The 20827-nt window shown below is 39.0% G+C and overlaps 1 protein-coding gene across 1 annotated transcript in view; it reads right to left on the bottom strand.

Moving 5' to 3' along the window:
* Positions 1 to 9726: 9726 nt before the first annotated feature.
* RELN (reelin) overlaps positions 9727 to 20827 on the bottom strand; it is a 524459-nt gene continuing 513358 nt past the window's right edge. The window contains exon 64 of the mRNA XM_078442541.1: positions 9727 to 10839. Within this exon, the coding sequence (XP_078298667.1) occupies positions 10743 to 10839 (97 nt within the window). The 3' untranslated portion in view covers positions 9727 to 10742. The remainder of the gene's footprint in view (positions 10840 to 20827) is intronic.

Raw genomic sequence — 20827 nt, 5'->3', positions numbered from 1 at the left:
TCACCCAGGCGCCCCAACAATGGTCAGTTTTTAAACACTCTGAGGCAGATAATGAGAATACAATGGTAAAGTGCTCTCATGGAATTTATAGGCTAATGAGGGGGAAAGACAGAGTTTGGTTAATCACATTCATAATAGTATAACTGCAAACTTGGATAAATGCTCTCAAGGCAAACACAACAAAATCCAGATGTATAAACACATTTAATTAAATACAAAAAACCAATTCAGATCGGGATAGAGTGGAGCATCAACAAAAAGAGGCGGAGGTGACGTGGAGAGGGGCCTGTATGCGCAACAGCCCTGTCCCTGCAAGCAGCAAGGCACATGGGGGCACAGAAGGGGGCTGGAGGGGGCCACGTGGGTGGGGCGCACAGAGTAGGGAGGCATAAAATGAAGCTGGAGGGAAAGGCAGGGTCAGATCACAGAAGCCCTCGTGGGTCGTATTATGAATTTTGGTTCTGTTCCAAGAGTCGGGTGAGCTCTTTGAGGAGTTGTGAGCAGGATGTGTCGTGAACATATCTGCATGTTGAAAAGATCAATCTAGTGGCTGCTTGAAGAATGGATTGCGAAGGACCAGAGTGGATGCAGAGGAGAACCAGAGGCGGGCTATTGTAGCAATTCAAGTAGAAGAGGCAGAGTCTGTGAAGACTCGAACAACACCAACAGAACAGAAGAGGAAGCAGTAAGAAGACGGAAAGGGCAAGACCATCGCTAGATTTTATAAGAATTAGAGAGATTATTGCCTCTCTGGAGTCTTGTGTTTTCTAGCAGCATCTGTGAAACAGTGGCAGGCTCACCTGGGAGCTAGTGAGGAGCAGGGTAAAGCCTCAGGCTCTTCACGGTTCCTGCCAGTGAGTTTTCGAACGAGGCAAGAAGAGATTGAACTCAGAGCAGCGTGGGACAATTTGTATTAGGTTGAGAATGGAAGAATTGTTGAGATTTTTCTCTTCATCAGCAGTTTTTATCCACTTAATTATGATGTACAGTGGAGTGGTTTTCTCTGTGTTTATTCTGCTTGAAGTTTGCTGAGCCTTTGGGATCTATGGTTTATAGATTTCATCAAATTTAGAACAATTTTAGTTATTAGTTCTTCATATCGATAGAGAGTTCATCTCTGTGTAAAGTTGCCCGGTTTCTGTACCTTAATGTATGAGATGACAGCTTGGTGTTTCTGATCTGTCTTTTCTGGATGAAGTCTGGCAGTTCCAGATCAAGTTTATGATATTTCTCAGCTTTTAAAAATTTGTACGTTTGTAACGTGTTGTGATTTATTTTCCTTTTCTAAATAAATATTCACATTGGTACCTAATTATGCATTTCAAATTTTGAGTTCTTTTTCTTAAAGGGGTCCACCAAATTGTGAGCCTTAGGCCTACAAAACCTGCCCTGCTCGGGTCACAAGCAGCATGGAGGTAATAAGGCCTTGAGAAGAAAGTGCCATCCAAAGAATGGGCATAATATATACATGTAATTGCTTATTTCTGGCTTAGACAGTCCCTGTCTCTTTCAGCTGAGAATCAGGTCTATTTTCTTGAATATAAAGGCTCACTTGCCCAGGAAGATATGCCACTGTAGGTACTTAAAATATCAAATACTGAGCATCTGTATGAACTCAGGGTTTGAAACAGGTCCAGCAGACTAATCTGTAGGTCCAGTTTTACAGGCTGTCTGACCTATCAAAGTGGAAGACTTTAATGGCATTTTTGCCAAAATATCTACCTCAATCACGTAAACAAAGGCCTGAAATTTCACCATTAAAACACTCATTCTTTTGGATCTTGAAGCATTTCTGGAAGTTTAACACTACTTATTAAAATATAAATCCCAGGGCGCCTGGGTGGCTCAGTCAGTTAAGTGATCCGACTCTGGCTCAAGTCATGACCTCATGGTTCATAGGTTTGAGTCCCATGTCAGGCTCTGTGTGGACAGCTCAGAGCCTGGAGCCTGTTGCAGATTCTGTGTCTCCCTCTCTCTCTGCTCCACTCCTACTCATGGTCTGTCTGTCCCTCTCTCAAAAGTAAATAAACATTAAAAAAAATAATAAATAAAATACAAATCCCTCGGGGAAAGTTATAGGTTAGTCTATAGTAACAATTTTTGTGAGATGGATAGACCAAAGCCTACCACAGTGTCTGACATTTAGTAAAGCTGAGTTGCCCTTTCTGGCTCTCCCTTGTGAGAATTGGTTAACATCTGTAGGACTAGGACCCAAGATGGTTTTCTATGTTGCGGGGGTGTGGCCAGATTCTGGTGTGTGGGGTGTGTCTTAGGGAGAGACGCCTAAGACAGTGACCTCCTTTGCGGTTTTGCCAAACTCCAAACATGGAATGTGCTAGAACATAAATGTTGCAGTCAGAAATTTTAGGGGTGTACCAAAGAATCAACTTCACATCATCTAAAGTATGAATGTGAGAGAAACTACATTAGAATCAGGAGTGATTGGTTTTCCTCTTTAGCCTTTAAGACCGTTGTTTAGTTTCTTTTAAAATGATTCTTTTAAAAACTTTTTAAAATGTTTATTCATTTTTTTGAGAGAGATGGAGACAGAGTGCAACCCACGAACCACCAGATTGTGACCTGAGCTGTGGTCGGATGCTTAATCGAATGAGCCACCCAGGCGTCCCAGTTTCCGTTAAAGTGATTCTTAAACAGAATTTGTTTAGATTCTATTGAGGTGTAGAGGTGTTTAAAAGTGTCTAACTTATCACAATATGTCTGCTTTCCGTGGATGGATGGTAACATTAAGGATTCTTGTACTACCTTTGGTGTAAGTTTACTGTCTCCAGATTTATTGAAGCAGTATTTCTTATGCACAGTTCTGTGCCTTTTTGTTATTCACATACATATCCATATATTATTCCACCAGTAGTCCTCTCCCCGTAAAAAGTTATGTTTTCCGACTGAACTTCTCTTTCTCTGCTGTAGTAGCATGATTTCTAGACAGTGGGTCCAGACACTGAAATAAGGTAATAAGGCCACTGGAGAGTGGCAGACATTTCCACCGTCACTGTGTGGTCTCCCATGTCATAAAGAGAGCATCAATTTCTATCATGTTGGATTAAAAACAAAAAACCTGTAGAAATTCATTTCTAATAAGCACCCGAAGGACTGAACGGGAGATGTAGTATGAATGACAAAACCCGCTCACCTCTGACTGGCATTCTTTTAATAACGGCTGGGTTTTGTTTTTTTTTTTTTCTGCTCAATAAATAAATGCATAGTTGCTTTTTGTATTCACTACTTTATTTTGTATGTGCAGCAGTTTGTAGGTACTCTGGAGAAGGAAGCACGAATCCTTAGTAAAATTCTTTTCAGACAGTTTAAAATTATAGCTCGGCTGTTGTCCCGGGTTTACCCCTTAATTCCAGTGTCCCAGGTTCCTTCCTCAACTGACTCCAGCCACTCCCCATCTCTTGGTTGGATGGACTGATCCAAGGTCATCTGCTTCATGGTGCCTCCTAGTTAAAGTTGAATTTTGTCCATGTGAGAAATTGCCTCCCCTCCCTCGTTCCTGACTAGCCCTCCTACATCTCTCTGGGCTACTCCCCGTGAACGCTTCCTCGAATTCAAAAGATCTGAGACACCCCCCACCCCCCCCTAAGGAGCTAGGCTAGTTCCTGCCTTTGTGTCTTTACACATATTTCTCATTCCCTAATGTGTCTCCCCAATGAATCTGCCTGAGAAATCCTGTTTATTCTTTTCTTTTCTTGCTATAACATTTAGATGTTCACATGAAAATAGTAAATAATAAAAACGCACTTTTGTATACACATGACTCATTCAAAACTGAACACTTTACTGTGTCTTATTTGACTATTTTTTAATGTTTATTTTTGAGAGAGAGAGCGAGAGAAAGACAGCGAGCACACGAGTGAGCTGGGGAGGGGCAGAGAGAGAGGGAGACACAGAATCCAAAGCAGGCTCCAAGCTCTGAGCTGTCCGCACAGAGCCCAAGACAGGGCTCGAACCCATGAACCATGAGATCATGATCTGAGCCGAAGTCGGACTGAATGCATAACCGACTGACTCACCCAGGCGCCCCTTATTTTGACTTTTAAAATAGAAAAAAAAAACATTTTAGGTAGAGTTGATATCTTCCACACACCCCTCTCTGATCTTATTCCCCTGCCTGCAGAAACCACTGTCATGAATTTTTATTTACTATTCCCATACATTTTTATATTTTTGCTACATATGCATGTATTCATAAGCAACATATAGTACAGCTGACCCTTGGACAGCATGGGGGTGAGAAGCACCGACCTCAGTGCAGTTGAAAAACTGAGTATAACTTTTGGTTCCTCCCAAACCAAACTACTAATTGCCTCGTGTGGACCGGATGTCTTACTTGTAACATTAACAGTTGATTAATACATATTTTGTATGTTGTTTATCTTATATACTGTATTCTTATGATAAAGTAAGCCAGAGGGGGGAAATGTTATTTAGAAAATCATAAGGAGGGGTGCCTGGGTGGCTCATTCGGTTGAGTGTTTGACTCTTGGTTTCCACTTAGGTTATGATCCCAGGGTCATGGGACTGAACCCTATGTTGGGCTCTGCACTGAGCATGGAGCCTGCTTAAGATTCTCTCTCTCTCCTCTGCACCTCTTCCCTGCTCGCTCTCTCTCTCTCAAAAGAAAAAAAAAAGAGAGAAAATCATAAGGAAAGCAAGATACATTTAAAGTACCTTACTGTATTTATCCGAAAATAATCTATATTTAAGTGGACCCATGCAGTTCAAACCCATGTTGTTCAAGAGTCAACTCTATTTGTTTGCAAGATTTAAAACCTGATAAATGGCATCATGGCATATAATCTTGCAACTATTTTGTTGTTATTGTTTTTTTTTTTTTTTTTTTTTATTTATTTATTTATTTATTTATTTATTTTTGGGACAGAGAGAGACAGAGCATGAACGGGGGAGGGGCAGAGAGAGAGGGAGACACAGAATCGGAAACAGGCTCCAGGCTCCGAGCCATCAGCCCAGAGCCTGACGCGGGGCTCGAACTCACGGACCGCGAGATCGTGACCTGGCTGAAGTCGGACGCTTAACCGACTGCGCCACCCAGGCGCCCCTGTTGTTATTGTTAATAGGCATGTTCATTTTAACATTAGAGAGTATTTACAAATAAACCACCATTTATCCATTTTCTTATTGATGGACACTCAGACTGTTTCTGATTATTTGCAATGACAAGCAATGCACTTATGAACATTCTTGCACACATCTCTCCGTGTGTACATGTGGGAGTTTCTCTATGATAAATACCTACAAGTAGCTGGGTCCTGTTGTATGTACATATTCAACCTTACTGATATTGTGAACATATTCAATGTTATTGATATTGCACTGCTCTCTACAGGGATGTATTAGCTGTATTTTTTAAAATTAAAAAAAAAATTTTAACTTATTTAAATTCAAGTTAGTTAACATATAGTGTAATAATGGTTCCAGGAGTACAATTCAGTGATTCATTACTTACATATAACAGCCAGTGCTCATCCCCACAAGTGCCCTCCTTAATGCCCGTCACCCATTTAGCCCATCCTCCCACCCCATCCACCTCCCCTCCAGCAACCCTTATTGTTCTCTGTATTTAAGAGTCTCTTATGGTTTGCCTCCCTCTGTTTTCATCTTATTTTTCCTTCCCTTATGTTCATCTGTTTTGTTTCTTAAATCCCACATGCACCCCAATGTTTATAGCAGCGCTATCAACAATAGCCAAATTATGGAAAAAGCCTAAATGGCCATTGACTGATGAATGGATAAAGAAGATGTGGTATAAATACACAATGGAATATTACTCAGCCATCAAAAAGAATGAAACCTTGCCATTTGCAACAACGCAGATGGAACTAGAGCGTTTTATGCTAAGTGAAATAAGTCAGTGAGAGAAAGATATATAACTTCAGTCATATGGAGAATTTAAGAAACAAAACGGATGTGTTAACTGTATTTTCTTAATGTCTGTATTCCTTTTGTTTAATTTTTGACAGAGAGTGTGAGCAGGGGAAGGGCGGTGGGGGGGGGGCGGGCAGAGAGAGAGAGGGGGGACAGAGGATCTGAAGCAGGTTCTGTGCTGACAGCAGACAGCCTGATGTGGGGCTCACACTCATGAACCATGATATCATGATGTGAGCCAAAGTTGGATGCTTAACTTGACTGAGTCACCCAGGCACCCCTATTTTCTGTATTCTTGATGCCCTCACCTCTGGCACCTTACTGACAGAGAGGAGAGACTTCCGCTCCTAGGGCTAGCCAATTCTTAGAGATAGTAAACAACTCTCCAAGGATTACCCCTTTCACATGCAAACTAACAAAGGGACCACCCTTCCTTGAACTGCCTCCTCTTTCTGGCAATTATCCTCCAGGAGGCAATATTACTCTGCCCTGATCATTCCAGGGCCTTAGAAACAGTCCCTAAAACACAGAGCCTGCAGAAGTCATTCAAACTAGCCAGTTCTAAGCCTGCTTACCCTGCCTTGCCTTTCCCAGGGAGACCACAGCAAAGGCTCAGGCCATGCTTTCCCTCATTCCTTCTGCCTCTTCATCAACCCTGATGCTCCCCATGTGACCCCTGTGTGGTATGGATGCTCCTTCCTCCTGGGCGCTGTCCAAAACAAACTGTCTTCTCAATGGCAATTGTATCCTGACCTGCTGGTCTCACCAGACCTGGATAATAAAGCCTACATTTTAAAACAAGGCTGTCCCAACATAAACCAGCGGTGTATGAGAGTTCTTCTTTTCAATACCCCTATATTCGGATTATGATTTTTGCCTCCCTGATTAGGTATGACATCATTCTTGTTTTAAATGATGTTTTTCTGGTTATTGGTGAGGTTGAACGCTTTAATCTTCTGTCATTCCAGTTTTTCCTTCAGTAAATTTTTGATTTAAATGTTCAATTTAAAGAAAATTACGTTATTACTTTTCAAAGACTTTATTTTTAAAAAAATAGTACAATACTGTATTTTTTTGGTCTCCATCCCATGTTCTCTACACCCAATGTGGGATTCGAACTTACAACCCTGGGATCAAGAGTCACACGCTCCACTGACTGAGCCAGCCAGGCGCCCCCCCCCCCCCCAAATCACATTATTACCTTCTATTATCTATTTGCATGAGTTCTTTACATTTTCTAGAGTCTAATCCTTTATTGACTGTAAATTGTGCCTCTATCTTCTCTCATTCAGTGGCTGGTTTTTAAACTTTGTGGTCTCTTCTGTTATGCAGAAGTTTTACAACTGAATCTAGTCAAACCATAATCTTACAATCCTTTTCTTATGGTGTGTTTTATGTAATGTTCAAGAAATCCTTTCTTCTCGTGATCCCATAATGATATTTTCTTCTAAAAATTGTAAAGTTTTACTTCTGCCATATATGTCTTTAATCTACCTGGGGTTTGTTTTTGTGTAATATGTCTAGGGATCTAGTTCTGTTTTTTCACTTGAATAACAAATTGTCTTAGTACCACTTGTTGGCTAGTCCATCCTTTCTCCACTTCTGAATAACAAAGCTACCATGAGTAAAAAAAAAGTTGATTGGAAGCTATTTGTGTGAGCAAGGTGTTCTGGCTGGTTCATTATAGAATTCCCCAAATTTCAATTTATAGGTTTTTTTTTCAAGAGAGGAATGCTTCAGTGTTCTGTCTGGATGATAGAAACCTGATGCCAAGATATCTAGATACCCTATCCCCAACCAATAAACATATTTGAAAAACAAATTTTACTTGAAACACATCCTAAATGCCCATCTCAAGTAAATAGTGCATATCTTTTTATAAAAGTAAGCTAGGAAAAAGGCATATTATTTAGTGTTAAAAGTGGCAACTCCTGGAGTGTCTGGGTGGCTTAGTCAGTTAGGTCTCCGACTTCGGTTCAGGTCATGATCTCACGGTTCGTGGGTTTGAGCCCTGCGTCAGGCTCTGTGCTGACAGCTCAGAGCCTGGAGCCTGCTTTGGATTCTGTGTCTCTCTCTTGCTCTCTGCTCCTCCCCCACTCACGCTCTTTTTCTTTCAAAAATAAAATAAAAACATTAAAAAAAATTTAAAAAGTGGCAATTGCCATGTATAGGGAAGTTGAAAAGATAAAGTACAAAAAGGCACTACAAGTTGTTGTCAAAAAATTTCGATTGGCAAACATTAAAATGAATGGGTACACATTTTAGTGATTGCCTATACTTTTTTTAACCTTGAAATGTAAGGACAAGAGTGACCATCTCAATTTGGGGAATTTCCCAAGTAATATACATATCATGTTCTTTCTTAGATAAAGGGTAAGATATCTGTGATACTGACTATATTTAAGATCAGATATATTTAAAAAAATTTTTAACGTTTATTTTTGAGAGAGACAGAATGTGAATGGGGGAGGGGTAGAGAGAGAGAGGGGAAAAGAGGATCTGAAGTGGGATCAGTGCCAACAGCAGAGAGCCAGATGCGGGACTTGAACCCACAAACTGTGAGATCATGACCTGAGCCAAAGTCAGACGCCTAACCCACTGAGACACCCAGGCACCCCTAAGATTCAGATATTGAGTATAATTTACATTAGAATGTATGGTGAATAAGAGATAACTGTGTAGAAACCATGGAAACTTGGCCATGCAAAATTTTTAAATCGCTGGTATTATTAAACTTTGTTTCTTTTAGGAAGGTAAGTCAGTTGAACCAACAATACTTGAAGTCCTATTCTGACTACATTTTCAAATTAAGTAAGCCAATTACATGCAAGTCCCCATGTACACTATTAAAACTTTGAGGTGATGGACTGAAAGGGATTCCAGCCCTGTTCTCACAGTAGGAAGACAGGTGACTGGGAGTGCTATACAATAGCTTAGCCCTGCTCCCCTGGTAGGTCTATGGCAGACACACAAGGCATGGAAAGACAAAGCTTTGGGAAAAATTCAACCCCTTCTACCAATGAGAAAATGAACCAAAAATGCCATCAAATGGGGAACCAGCAGCAGACAATTTGTGAATCAAGAAAGGAGAAGTCAACAATTAAGATACAACAGTTACAGACAATCATGTGTCAAATAGTGCACCAAATTGTAAAATAAGTCATATATTAAATTAGGTTGGCAGAAAAAAGAAGACCTGTATCTCAAGGCAATGATTCACAATGGATTTGATATTAGGCTTAAAATAAAGTTTAGCTAAGCTTCTCAGAGAGATCATCCTTTATCATTTCCCTGTCCAGTGAGAAACACTATTGCCGTCTATTACTCTATTACCTAGATATTTTTTAATCCTCTGGGAAATCAACAAATTCAACAGTACCAAAGTGCTTTTTATTTGGTAGACATTACAAGCAGGGAAAATGCCCCAATCACCATTTTTATCCTCAACACTTAGCAAAGTGCCTACCACATAGCAAGCATTCCACAAATATTTGCTGAATGAATGCATGAGGGCTCATTATGAGCCAGGTATTTATGTAGCAGCTAACAACATTTCTCAGGAATTCAATAATTTTCAGAATTCTCTACTGACTTTTCTTACAGTAATTACAGAGTGATTAATAGAAACAGAGTGATTAATAGAAATAGAATAAGAGAAACATGGTTGAATTGAAAGTGTGGCTTCATAATTGTTATTAACAGTGATGAAACCAAACACCAGTAAGTACATCTGACACCGTTTTTTCCAAAATTGATCAGCTCTCCAAATCTGACACAAAATTTAATTAAAAAAATGAATAAAGACAAATGAGCCTCAAGTGGCTTATGGACATAATTTTTATTTAAGTATGGGCTTTTAGCTTGGTTCACCCTAGAGTACAACCTTTCAGTTAGGTTAATTGAGAGTTCAGGGCTACAGGGCCATCACAATGTTGCTGGTGTTGGTACAACTTCATCAGAAGGTATGAGAATGACCCGCAGGAAGAACAATCCACGAAGAGAACACAATGAAAACATCCACTGTTTTACAAATCACTCTTGTTACCACAGACACAAAATGGCAGTCACTGTTAGTAAATCAGCCACAGAACACTTGAAAAAAATCTTTAGACAAGGAGCTGGGAACTTTGTGGGAGATAGGGTTTTCATCCACAATTTTTAAGTAGAAAATATTTCAAGGTCAAGCATTTTTCTTATCCACAAAACAACGCTAAACCAACATACATTTTAAGGAGTATATTAAAGGAGATACAATATCTTTACAACTATCTTCTTGAGTAGGTATTTCAATGAATTTTCTGCAGAATATAAGTAGCCTGAAATTCAGCAGCAAAATATTGCAACAAAACAAGTAAATACAGTGTCAATGTGTTATACTGTAGAAGATAATACATAAAACAAACAATGATAATTTAATAATATAAAACATGATACATAGCTGAAGTACAGTCCACTTAAATAGCTTTGTGACCAAGAATGTTAAATTCTGTACTAAATGCCATTTTAAACATAAAATCTCTTAAATTTTTGTGCTTAAACTTTTTTCTTTCTGTTAAACTATTTCTTATTTTCAATACTGCCACTGTAACTGATATTACAACAGATCACAATTTTCACGGACACAGCAACATGAAGACATTTACTTATGAGAAAATAAGTCACTTGTCATTAGTTCACAGTGTGGGGAAGTGGTGTGCACTCGGTCTTGAGAAGGGCTTTCCGTTAATCACCGAGTCCTTCACAGAATTTTCCTGATATCAGATGCAGTGCGAGATTTTAAAAGAATGGGAAAGCAACACGTCACATGTTGGAAGGAAAATAAACTTTTTGATTCTTCATGGGTATCGTCTAAGTGACCTTCGTCTTCTGTTGTAGAAGTGCCTGAGCCCGTGTTGTCGTGAAAAATTCATCATGTAATTTTGTTTGCGAGTGCTGTTTAACATCAGAAAGGATAGAGGCAGGGAGGGAAAGGAAAAAGAGCACGTAAGTCCCATCACTGAAAGCGCAATGTAGTCTATGTTCTACGTTAGCCTGACACTTATTTGAAAATGCTCATGGTTAATAGGTCATGCTGACATTACTCCCCCAAGACAGAATAACTAAAGGTTGACGCCTGTATTCACTGTCTTTGGCCTTGAAGAAAGCCCCTTCTGTTCACTAGTGAGCTCCAAACCGGAAAATATGGTAAATTCTCTTGATTCACAGTGAAAGTGGAATGAAACTGTTCTGGCTTTTGAATTTTATTCTTGGACTTTTTTCTGAAACTGTCTACTTGGGTGGATTTCATTAGAGAGGAAGTGTGTGCTGTACCCACTACCTTATTTAAACACATCTTTAACAAGTAGGAAACAGAATTTGATTCCTTTAGCGAACATTCTCATTTAAAGCTTAAAAAGCAAAAACAAACAAAGGAAAAACAAAGTTGTCAGCTGAATCAGCTTGAACTTCTTATTTTTTTTTTTTATTTTATTTTATTTTTTAATATATGAAATTTACTGTCAAATTGGTTTCCATACAACACCCAGTGCTCATCCCAAAAGGTGCCCTCCTCAATACCCATCACCCACCCTGCCCTCCCTCCCACCCCCCATCAACCCTCAGTTTGTTCTCAGTTTTTAACAGTCTCTTATGCTTTGGCTCTCTCCCACTCTAACCTCTTTTTTTTTTTTTTTTTTTTTCTTCCCCTCCCCCATGGGTTTCTGTTATGTTTCTCAGGATCCACATAAGAGTGAAACCATATGGTATCTGTCTTTCTCTGTATGGCTTATTTCACTTAGCATCACACTCTCCAGTTCCATCCATGTTGAACTTCTTATTTGATTAGACTCAGGGGCAAAAGAAAGCAAATTTTTCTCAGGAAGTTGGATTTCATGGTCTTCTGCAAACAATAGGCATCTGGGCTCTATAAACATGGTCTTATGGAAAAGAAAGACACTTGACTGGAAAAAAGATCATAAATACCAAGAAGGTGTAATTAAATGTGTAATTGTGTAGGGGTCCTATATTTCCTCCACGTATGTACGTACACATATGCATACATACATATTATACGTGAAGCTGCTAAAAGTACGGAAGATGGATTTTGGGAGTCGGTAAGAAATTGCGCAATATTGGTAGAGACAGCGGTTAAAAGTTTTGGAATGGAAAATATGCTTTAAAAAGGATCGTTATCTATAACACACTAAAAAGAACCACACTTCTTTCACATGCTGACCTGAGTGACAACATATCTATAGGTGGCATCAAAATGTGGCTTTAAAATTTTTTTTTAATGTTTATTTATTTTTGAGAGACAGAGTGGGAGCAGGGGAGGGGCAGAGAGAGAGGGAGACACAGAATCCAAAGCAGGCTCCAGGCTCTGAGCTGTCTGTCAGCACAGAGTCCGATGCGGGGCTTGAACCCAGAACTGTGAGATCATGACCTGCTCCGGAGTCTGACGCTTAACTGACTGAGCTACCCAGGCACCCCCCAAAATGTGGTTTTTAAATGTGAGCCTATCGATATTTTCCAGATTTACCGAGTCTCTTAAAAACTGTGTGGACACCAAGTTTTTTCCTCCTTCATTTCAGGGAAACATAAAATGTATCTGGAGTGGGATAATGTCATGTGTGATCTGATTCCACCATGAAGGTCAACATGACATGAACTTGAATTAGGGTAAAGAGAAGGGAAGGGGCAATTTTGCACTCAGTGGCATGTTTTGGGTTATGAATGATCACTATACCAGGGTGTAAAATGATACTTTTTTACCTAGTATATTATACTAGATATTACAATTAAGTAATATCATATTAACATTTGTAACATACCGAAACCTTTAAAATGATGATTTTATAGTTGTTTGATCATTAGAAAATATTTATAATAAAATGTCTCAAAGGAAAATACATAAAGTCAGTATCATCAGATATGTTTAATCAAAAAGCAATAATACCTGTGCTGAAAACCTGATAAAAAAATAGACATCACATTGATATACACATTTTGTATTGAGGTGCTAATAACTTTCTACTCTGGGTTTCTGTATTATCAAACTGCTAGACACTATAGAATGGAAGCTAGAATACACTCTGAAGCCACTGTAGAGAAAAACACACACAAAAAGAGGTTTATCTTCAGTAACTTTACCACCCTTCCTTTCTCCCCTGATGTGACAGTGTTACATATATCAACTAAGTTGACCAGTTTCAGTGTCATGGTTGAAGGATGAAGTGAATTTATTATTACATATTATTATGTTTTTTAATAATTTTATAATAAATATTATTAACTTTATTATTTATTATCTGCTATAAGTACTAATTGCTACCTATGTAAAGTCCAGTTACAAAAAGAGGACGACGAGTTAATGTCTTGAACTAGTCAAGTGTCAGGAGAAAAAATCCTGTCGCCTCTTTAGTCACAAAATACCAGGACTGTCACTGGTCATCTTCTTCCCAGCACAGTAGGTCATCTTGTGGCCTTTCCCCTGGGTATCATGGTGGCCTGCTAACCTAGTCTTCTCACTCTCTCCCTTTATGGAAAAACACCACTGAAAAGAAACCACGAGATCCTGAGAAAGTATCATTGATACATTGTGCCTATCTTTCCACATACATACAGCGTGTTTTGCACACCAGACTCTGTAAACTTTCCCTCAAATGCTGACTCTACCTTGGAACAAGCCATTCGCAATCCTCTTGTCTATGGAGCCACATCTAAGCCAACCTAGCCCGATACTTCAAGTTCTCTGCAGGTTTAATCTTACTCTGTTAAGTCCTTTCTTCCACTACGTTCCCATACAGACTGCTCTAGTCAGAGCCACCCTGAACCTCTTCCATCTGCCTCACTGACCAATCCCCTACATCAATGGGAAAGATAGAGCCTTGGCATTTCTACATTTTTTCCAAGTATCACATTTTATTTATTGCTCCCTGAAGGGATGTCCCCCCTACTTTGAACCCTCATCGTGCTCATTTTCTGCTTTGAATGGAGATTAACTGTGTTCTGTCAGTGTCGTGGCTTGCCCCCCATTCCCTCCCACCCCCACACCACAGCACTGAGACTCCTGCCTCACCCGTGGGTGGTCAAGGCATGTTTGTTTAACTTTTGGTGACTTACTGATTGGATTCCTGTTGTAAATCATTACTCTTTAACTATAAAGAATAACTGCAAAGTTAAAGCAATGAAAATTATTCTGTTGTAAACATGTTTAAAGATACAAGGTACTCAAAGATAATTTAAAATAGTTAAGATATTTTACATAGGAAAAGAAAACTCAGAACACTCAAGATATTTAGTTATCTCAATGCAATCTAGATTGACATGAAAGTGACCGCAATATATGGGAACAAAGGAACATTAAAGTTTTAATGAAAGTTGAGGTGTACGTTTAATGGCTTTAAAGCAACTTTTCTATATAATAGGGTAGGGGTAGAGAGACAGAGTGGGGGAGGGACAGAGAGAGAGAGAGGGGTGGGGAGAGACAGAATCCCAAGCAGGCTTCAGTGCAGAGCCTGACGTGGGGCTTGACTTCACCAACCTGAGATCATGACCTGAGGTGAAATCAAGAGTCGGATGCTTAACCTACTGAGCCACCCAGGCACCCCCTATTTTTGTTTCTGATATATGTAGATATATAGCTATAGACAACCTTATTACCAAAATAATTACTGGTGTGATGGAACTTTAAAGATTTATTTTTCCACTGCAATTACAGGGGAAAGTAATTTAAAAAATTTTTAAGTACAATGAAAGCAGGTAATATTCATCCCAAGGCATATCAACTAGGCTACTTGGCATATTGATTTGCTGTGGCTGTGCATAGAACTTGGTCCAATTTTAAATTCTCCTTTGTAAGTCATTGAAAGAAGGGAGACTGAATGTCAGTGGCATGTTGGAAACGTTAACTTAAATTTCCACTATCGCCGAGTGACTTTAGAGACTTAGATGGAAATATAAGACCCTTCTCTGTTTCTGCATAGGAAATATGGATCTTGCAAGAACTTTCAAGAAAGACTCTATGCTATTTTGAACTGTTACTCTTCACTGGAGCTGCTATGTTAGGTCATCAATTATTATGAAAAAAAATTTCAATTGATTTTTAATGGATTTTCCAACAGAAATGGGGAAGATAGAGCCTTGGCAGAAGTAATTTGAGATCCTAGAAATGTAGGCTTTTTTACTGATCAGTCATTTATTTATTCATTATCAAAACGTATGATATAATAATTAACACCTTATACGAATGCAAAAGTAAGAATCCAGGGGACTGTCACATCTTTTAGAGAAATACTGGTGAGTAGAAGATGAGATGCCGCTGTTCAAGCTAATCAATGAAACTCCCCTGAGTAGAGGATGCCGGACATTTTATTTTCAACACCCTGCATTTTTAGGAAGGCTACATATAGATAAGTGTAGGCTCAGATATCTCACAAATGTTGAAAATTTCGTATTTATTTTCTCTGCTAAGAGGGAAGAAGAATAATATTTAATAATGTGTACCTCAGGGAGTTGTAAGGATTAAGTGAAAACCCCTAGCATAACATGCAGATGATTAATAAATGATAAAACCATTTTAACGTCTTTCATAAGTTTTAAAATATCACCACTGGAGGACAAATGTAACTACATATTAAAGAAGGCAAATCTTACCTAAGGATAGGATCTAGAACTCACAAGTATTAAGAATAGGTCCACTACTTTCTGCCAATTCACTTATTTTTTAAAAATATTTTTTAATGTTTATTAATTTATTTTGAGAGAGAGAGAGAGTGGGAGCAGGGGAGGGGCAGAGAGAGAGAGGGAGAGAGAGAATCCCAAGCAAGTCTCACACTGCTAGCGCGGAGCCCGTCGTGGGGCTCAAACTCGTGAACCATGAGATCATGACCTGAGCTCAAACCAAGAGTCAGACACTCAATTGACTGAACCACCCAGGCACCCCTGCCAATTCACTTATTAATTTAAAACAGAATTAAAAAGTCAAGGTACCCGCACGCATCTCCAGCACAACAGATCTTTTGAGAGACATTACATTTAATCAGAGCCCCTAGGTCTTTGACACTCATCTCTAGTTTTTAATTTCTCTAATACAGTCTCAGGCACAGAGTGAATTTGTTACTCAATAAAGCAATGCTGATTAGCACTCTGTCTATGCTGTTGTGCCCAATATTGCACATACACTAAAGAACTACCACAATTTTGCTGAACTCTGACTTTACATGATCTAGGTTCCAAATGTCCCAGTATATCCCAATATCATACATAACTGTGTTTTCACAGATCTTTTTTTAATTGCAAAGGTCTTCGACAAGACTTTTGTTAATGTAGGTAACACTGATGAGACTATTAGGCGACAATTACCCAGAGTTAGTAAGAGGACTTACCTTACTCTAGTGGAAAACCAATGACAGCAAATAATGAAATATAACACAAGTTAAAAAATGCCTTTCAATGCATGCAGCACTGTGATTAGTCATAAAAGTCTGATCAGGTTTAGATGCAATATAGGATTTTTCATCTCTTTTGAAAATAAAAATTAAAGAAGTTATTTCTTATTCTCCTACACCTGATATATACATATATTTAACTTTTTAATGTAATGCAACATGCAATATTTGCTCATAACCATATGTCAAGGTACATGTAGCTTAGTACTACATTTGGCATAAATGTTGTGTATAAAGTATAAATAGGAAAGTAGTAGTTAATAACTAACCTTAATTTATTGTCTGTTTTTTTTCAGTTATTTACATTTTAGAAAATACTTATTCCTGAATATATTAAGGAATGGGCTTTAAAAAATACAGAAGTCCTCTACATCAGATAACACAGTCAAATTAGTAAAGGATAAATATGCTTTGCAACAAATGTACTATGCTCATCTCCAAAAATCATTTGTGCCAAAAATGTGATAGTATTTTGATAATGGATAGCATGAGGGGATGGGTCATGATGGTACTCATATTATTGAAATCTGATAAATGCGTTTAAGACCATAGTTAGCAACATATTGGTTTTCATTCCCAGTAAATGTGGTAATTATTCACTCTTTAGTAAGTCAATTCACGAAGGCTCTTTACCGAGCCATTTGCTTTCAAGGTACACATGCAAAAATTGGCCCACTTCATTATACACATGACAGGTTGTGACTTAGACACGTACACAAAAAAATGTGATGTGTGAATGAGATGCGGAGTTGGGTGAGGGAGATTCTTAGGATAAAAGGATGAGTGCCCAACAAAAACGATTAAGACCAAGATTTCTCTTTTATCCTAAGAAGAACCCCACCAGCATGGATCTTGTGAGGGGTCTGCCCAAGGGTGTTCACAAACATTTACTGCAAAATGAACGTTCTCTACTAGCAAGTGAATTCAGAGACATTAGGTTTCTGACATGGTTGTCAGTGACTGTGTTCTGCTATATTGCTCAGACTTTACAGAATAAGGCCTTTTGGTAAGCTAGTGAGGCTGGGAAGAAGTCATCTGTCAATTTAGTACATCTGTTTTATGCCAGAATAGCAGTGGCCAATTCTCACGAAGAGCTTTTCATGGGCAGGTTTTACTGAAAAACATCACCAGAATGAAAAGATTTCACTCTCAAACAAGCATAAAGCATAAGTGACTTTGCTTGTTAAGTGCTAAATGGTGTTTTTACTCTTTTATGATGTGGGGCTTGTCATTCTGTACATCTATATTTATGAAACGCAAATCCTTCCACATGGAGTATTTTAGAATTAACCCATTAGGTTAAACATTTGTTATGTATGTTGTCAATTTAGGATGCATTCCTAAACCTTGAAATATTTTCAAACGTGCTGAATTTGTTCTCATCAAACTCATTTATGTACCTTTGTAGTTAATATGGGCAGTACTGAGGTTATTTTCAAGATACCATGCGTGACTGGAATTTTTCTTTCTAGGGATTTTTAGCATGTGTCCTTAGTGCACATGCACAGAAGCAAAACTATGGTAATAAAGTTAGATTAAGGCCAGTGTTCACTCAGAAAAGAAAATACGTTCTAAAAATGTAATGGTTTTCCAACCATTAGTTGCAAAAACATATTAGCAGCCATATTTGGAGTCATCAGTTAAATAGGGCTTGTATCTCTTTAGATTTGCACCCCAGTCTCCTCTCTCTTCCACACTTGAGGAGTTAGCAATGCTAGTTTATATCACTAAATGTTATCATATAAAAGTATGGTGAATTCGAGGATATTTCGAATTAATAGGGATTTATGGGAGTATTCTACCTCCCTATTTCTTTTTTTTAAAATTTTTTAAATGTTTTATTATCCAAATTTTGAGAGAGAGGGAAAAAGTACATGAGCGGGGGAGTTGCAGAGAGAGAGGGAGACACAGAATCCAAAGCAGGCTCCAGGCTCTGGGCTGTCAGCACAGTGCTCGACGCAGGGCTCGAACCCACGAACCGTGAGATCATGACCCGAGCTGAAGTCGGACACTTAACCGACTGAGCCACCCAGGCGCCCCTCTACCTCTCTATTTCTAGTATATATCTGCTGTAGCAAAATTATAATTAGTAATATTTGTGAATCATGAAGCAAATCTTGGCTAGCTTCTTGGTGCTTCATTTGGTTGAAAGACCCTTTGGAGAATTATCGTGTTTTATTTTTCTGAATTCTCTGGAACTTTATTTTTTATTTTAAACTCATCAAATGAATGACTTAAAGTGATTATTTTGTAGAGCTATCAAGGGCATATTAGTTAGTGAATGCCTTAAAACCTTTGACTCTTCTGAAAAGAAGTGCTATGGAAGGGGACAGTGGTATAGAAATGTTAAATCCTAACACAAAAGCAAAATATCAAAAAGATGGTTCTGAAAATATAATTTCTGTTTCTTTCTCCAAAAAAAAGAAAGGAAAGAAAGCAAAGTATATCCTTTATTTTTAACAAAATTTTGAAATGTCATTAAAGAGCTAGCATTTCCTTTTAAAATTATCTGTGTGATATAAAAAAAATAAAATTATTTGGTGATATGTGTGAATTATAATTTTTAAATCATTCACTGAAAGAAGACACTGAATGAAGTCCAAATCATGCAACACTGTGCATATGTGGAAATGCGCTTTACTCATTCAAAATGTTTTAGTGTCTGGAAAGTCTGCAAGAATAATGCAGAGTAAGAGCAGACAGGTGCCTGGTAAGTGATAAATTCTTCAGAGGACTAAAATTCTGGAGATGGAATAAAAGTGAAGTCATTACACATAGATTCTTTCTCCAGAAAAATGATCGATATGATAGATTTCCTATAATCCAAACTTGATTCTTGTAGTAACAGCATGATGCCGGTGGCTGCTTATAAAAATTAACACCAACACCAGGTATTCAAGAGGGTCCCTTGGGAGCTATGTGGTGAGGCTTCCTGCTGATGCTCTGAGAGACTCTGAGGAAGCAGGTCAACAGGGAAGGAAGGACAGAGTTTGCTTCAAAGTTGCAAAGGGGCTGTTTCCCACCACAGGAGTATATTTGCACAGCTGACCCCACCTGCTCTTTAATTTTGTTCAAGGGAGGGTATTGTGGTGATGATATGTCTCGGAAATCCAAAACTGATAACTGAAATTGTTTGGTTGGGTGGCAGGAGAAGAAATCTCTAATCTACTCACACACATGACATGTTAAGGATTGTCATGTCTACCCCAAGGGCAGTATTCGCTGCTTTCTTTTGAGGACTGTCAAGTTTTTAAGTTTCCATCGGAGTTGATAATGCTTTGTCAGGCACACGAAGCCCTATTAATGTAAACCGTCTTGGCAAGAGACTTGAAAGATACAAAGTGTTTATTGACTCTAAATTGGATTCTCAACCAGTTTATTAGAATCACTCGGGGTGCCTTTTAAAAAGACTGATGCTCAGGTCCCACTGCAGATCAATTTCAATCAAACCATCTGGAGGGATGCTTCTTCCAAAAGCTCCTGAGTGATTCTAATGTTCAATCAGATTGAGAAGCGCTGCTCTGAAAGGAGAGTATTTAGGGCAGAAAGGCTCTAGGATTGGTTCTTGGTCTATTTGGACATCTCTCTCTGGCCTTACCATATATATGTGTTCATTTTAGAGCCCAGGTTTTGTTCTATTCTCCTGGAATACTGTAGTCTGAGGAAATCAATATCTAAGTAAAACATCAGCCTCATATATAGATCCAGATGAATATGGACTGTGATTTTAAACTTCGACTTTGTCTTGTGGAGGCAGAGCCCAGCAAGTTGTCCAAAGCAGCAGAGCGCACAGTGGGGACTTGTGTAGGGACTGGGTTGCTCTTGGATTTGGGGGTTGATAATGGATGCCATGCAAGCAGGTGCCTCAGTGAAAACTAAGACGAGGGCTAAGTCAAGACTGAAAAATTCAGCTCATGGCTATGATTGAAAGAAAACAGATCTGGTAGTTTTCCTACCAATTAATCATTTACGTTTGCTTTCAAAATGACTGAAATCAGCCAAAGGGCTGATTTCATTTTTGATCTGGTAAACAGAATGAACATTTGAACCTATCTACCGAGAAGATTCGCCTCTCCTTGCCAACCACTTGGAGCCATCAGTCCGAACACGTCGAGACATAAGCTTTCCCGTTCCAGTTCTACAGGAACTAGATCGTTAGAGAAAAAGCAATCATCTCTCTGCACAACAGTCAACCCGGCTAAGGGGACAGCGGCGCCAGCTTTATTCTATGGGAGAAGCCACAGGGGGACACCCTCAGCTATTCTATGGAAGAAGCCACAGGGGGACACCCTCAGCTATTCTTTGGGAGAAGCCACAGGGGGACACCCTCAGCTTGCAAGGGGCTGGGATGGGGCGGGAGGAATCTGAAACCACAAATGCCTTGCTCTAATCGCAACCACGTCACTAAACTGAAGGCCACCTCAGGCATCGGTGGCTCGGACAGGTGTTTGTAACTGGGCACGTCAGCCAGAAACACTCTGCACACTGACCAG

Source organism: Panthera onca, chromosome A2 (assembly GCF_046562875.1).
Source record: "Panthera onca isolate mPanOnc1 chromosome A2, mPanOnc1 haplotype 2, whole genome shotgun sequence".
NCBI classification, from domain to species: Eukaryota; Metazoa; Chordata; class Mammalia; order Carnivora; family Felidae; genus Panthera; species Panthera onca.
Note: the sequence above shows the minus strand (reverse complement) of the source record. Positions and strands in the feature narration are given on the sequence as shown.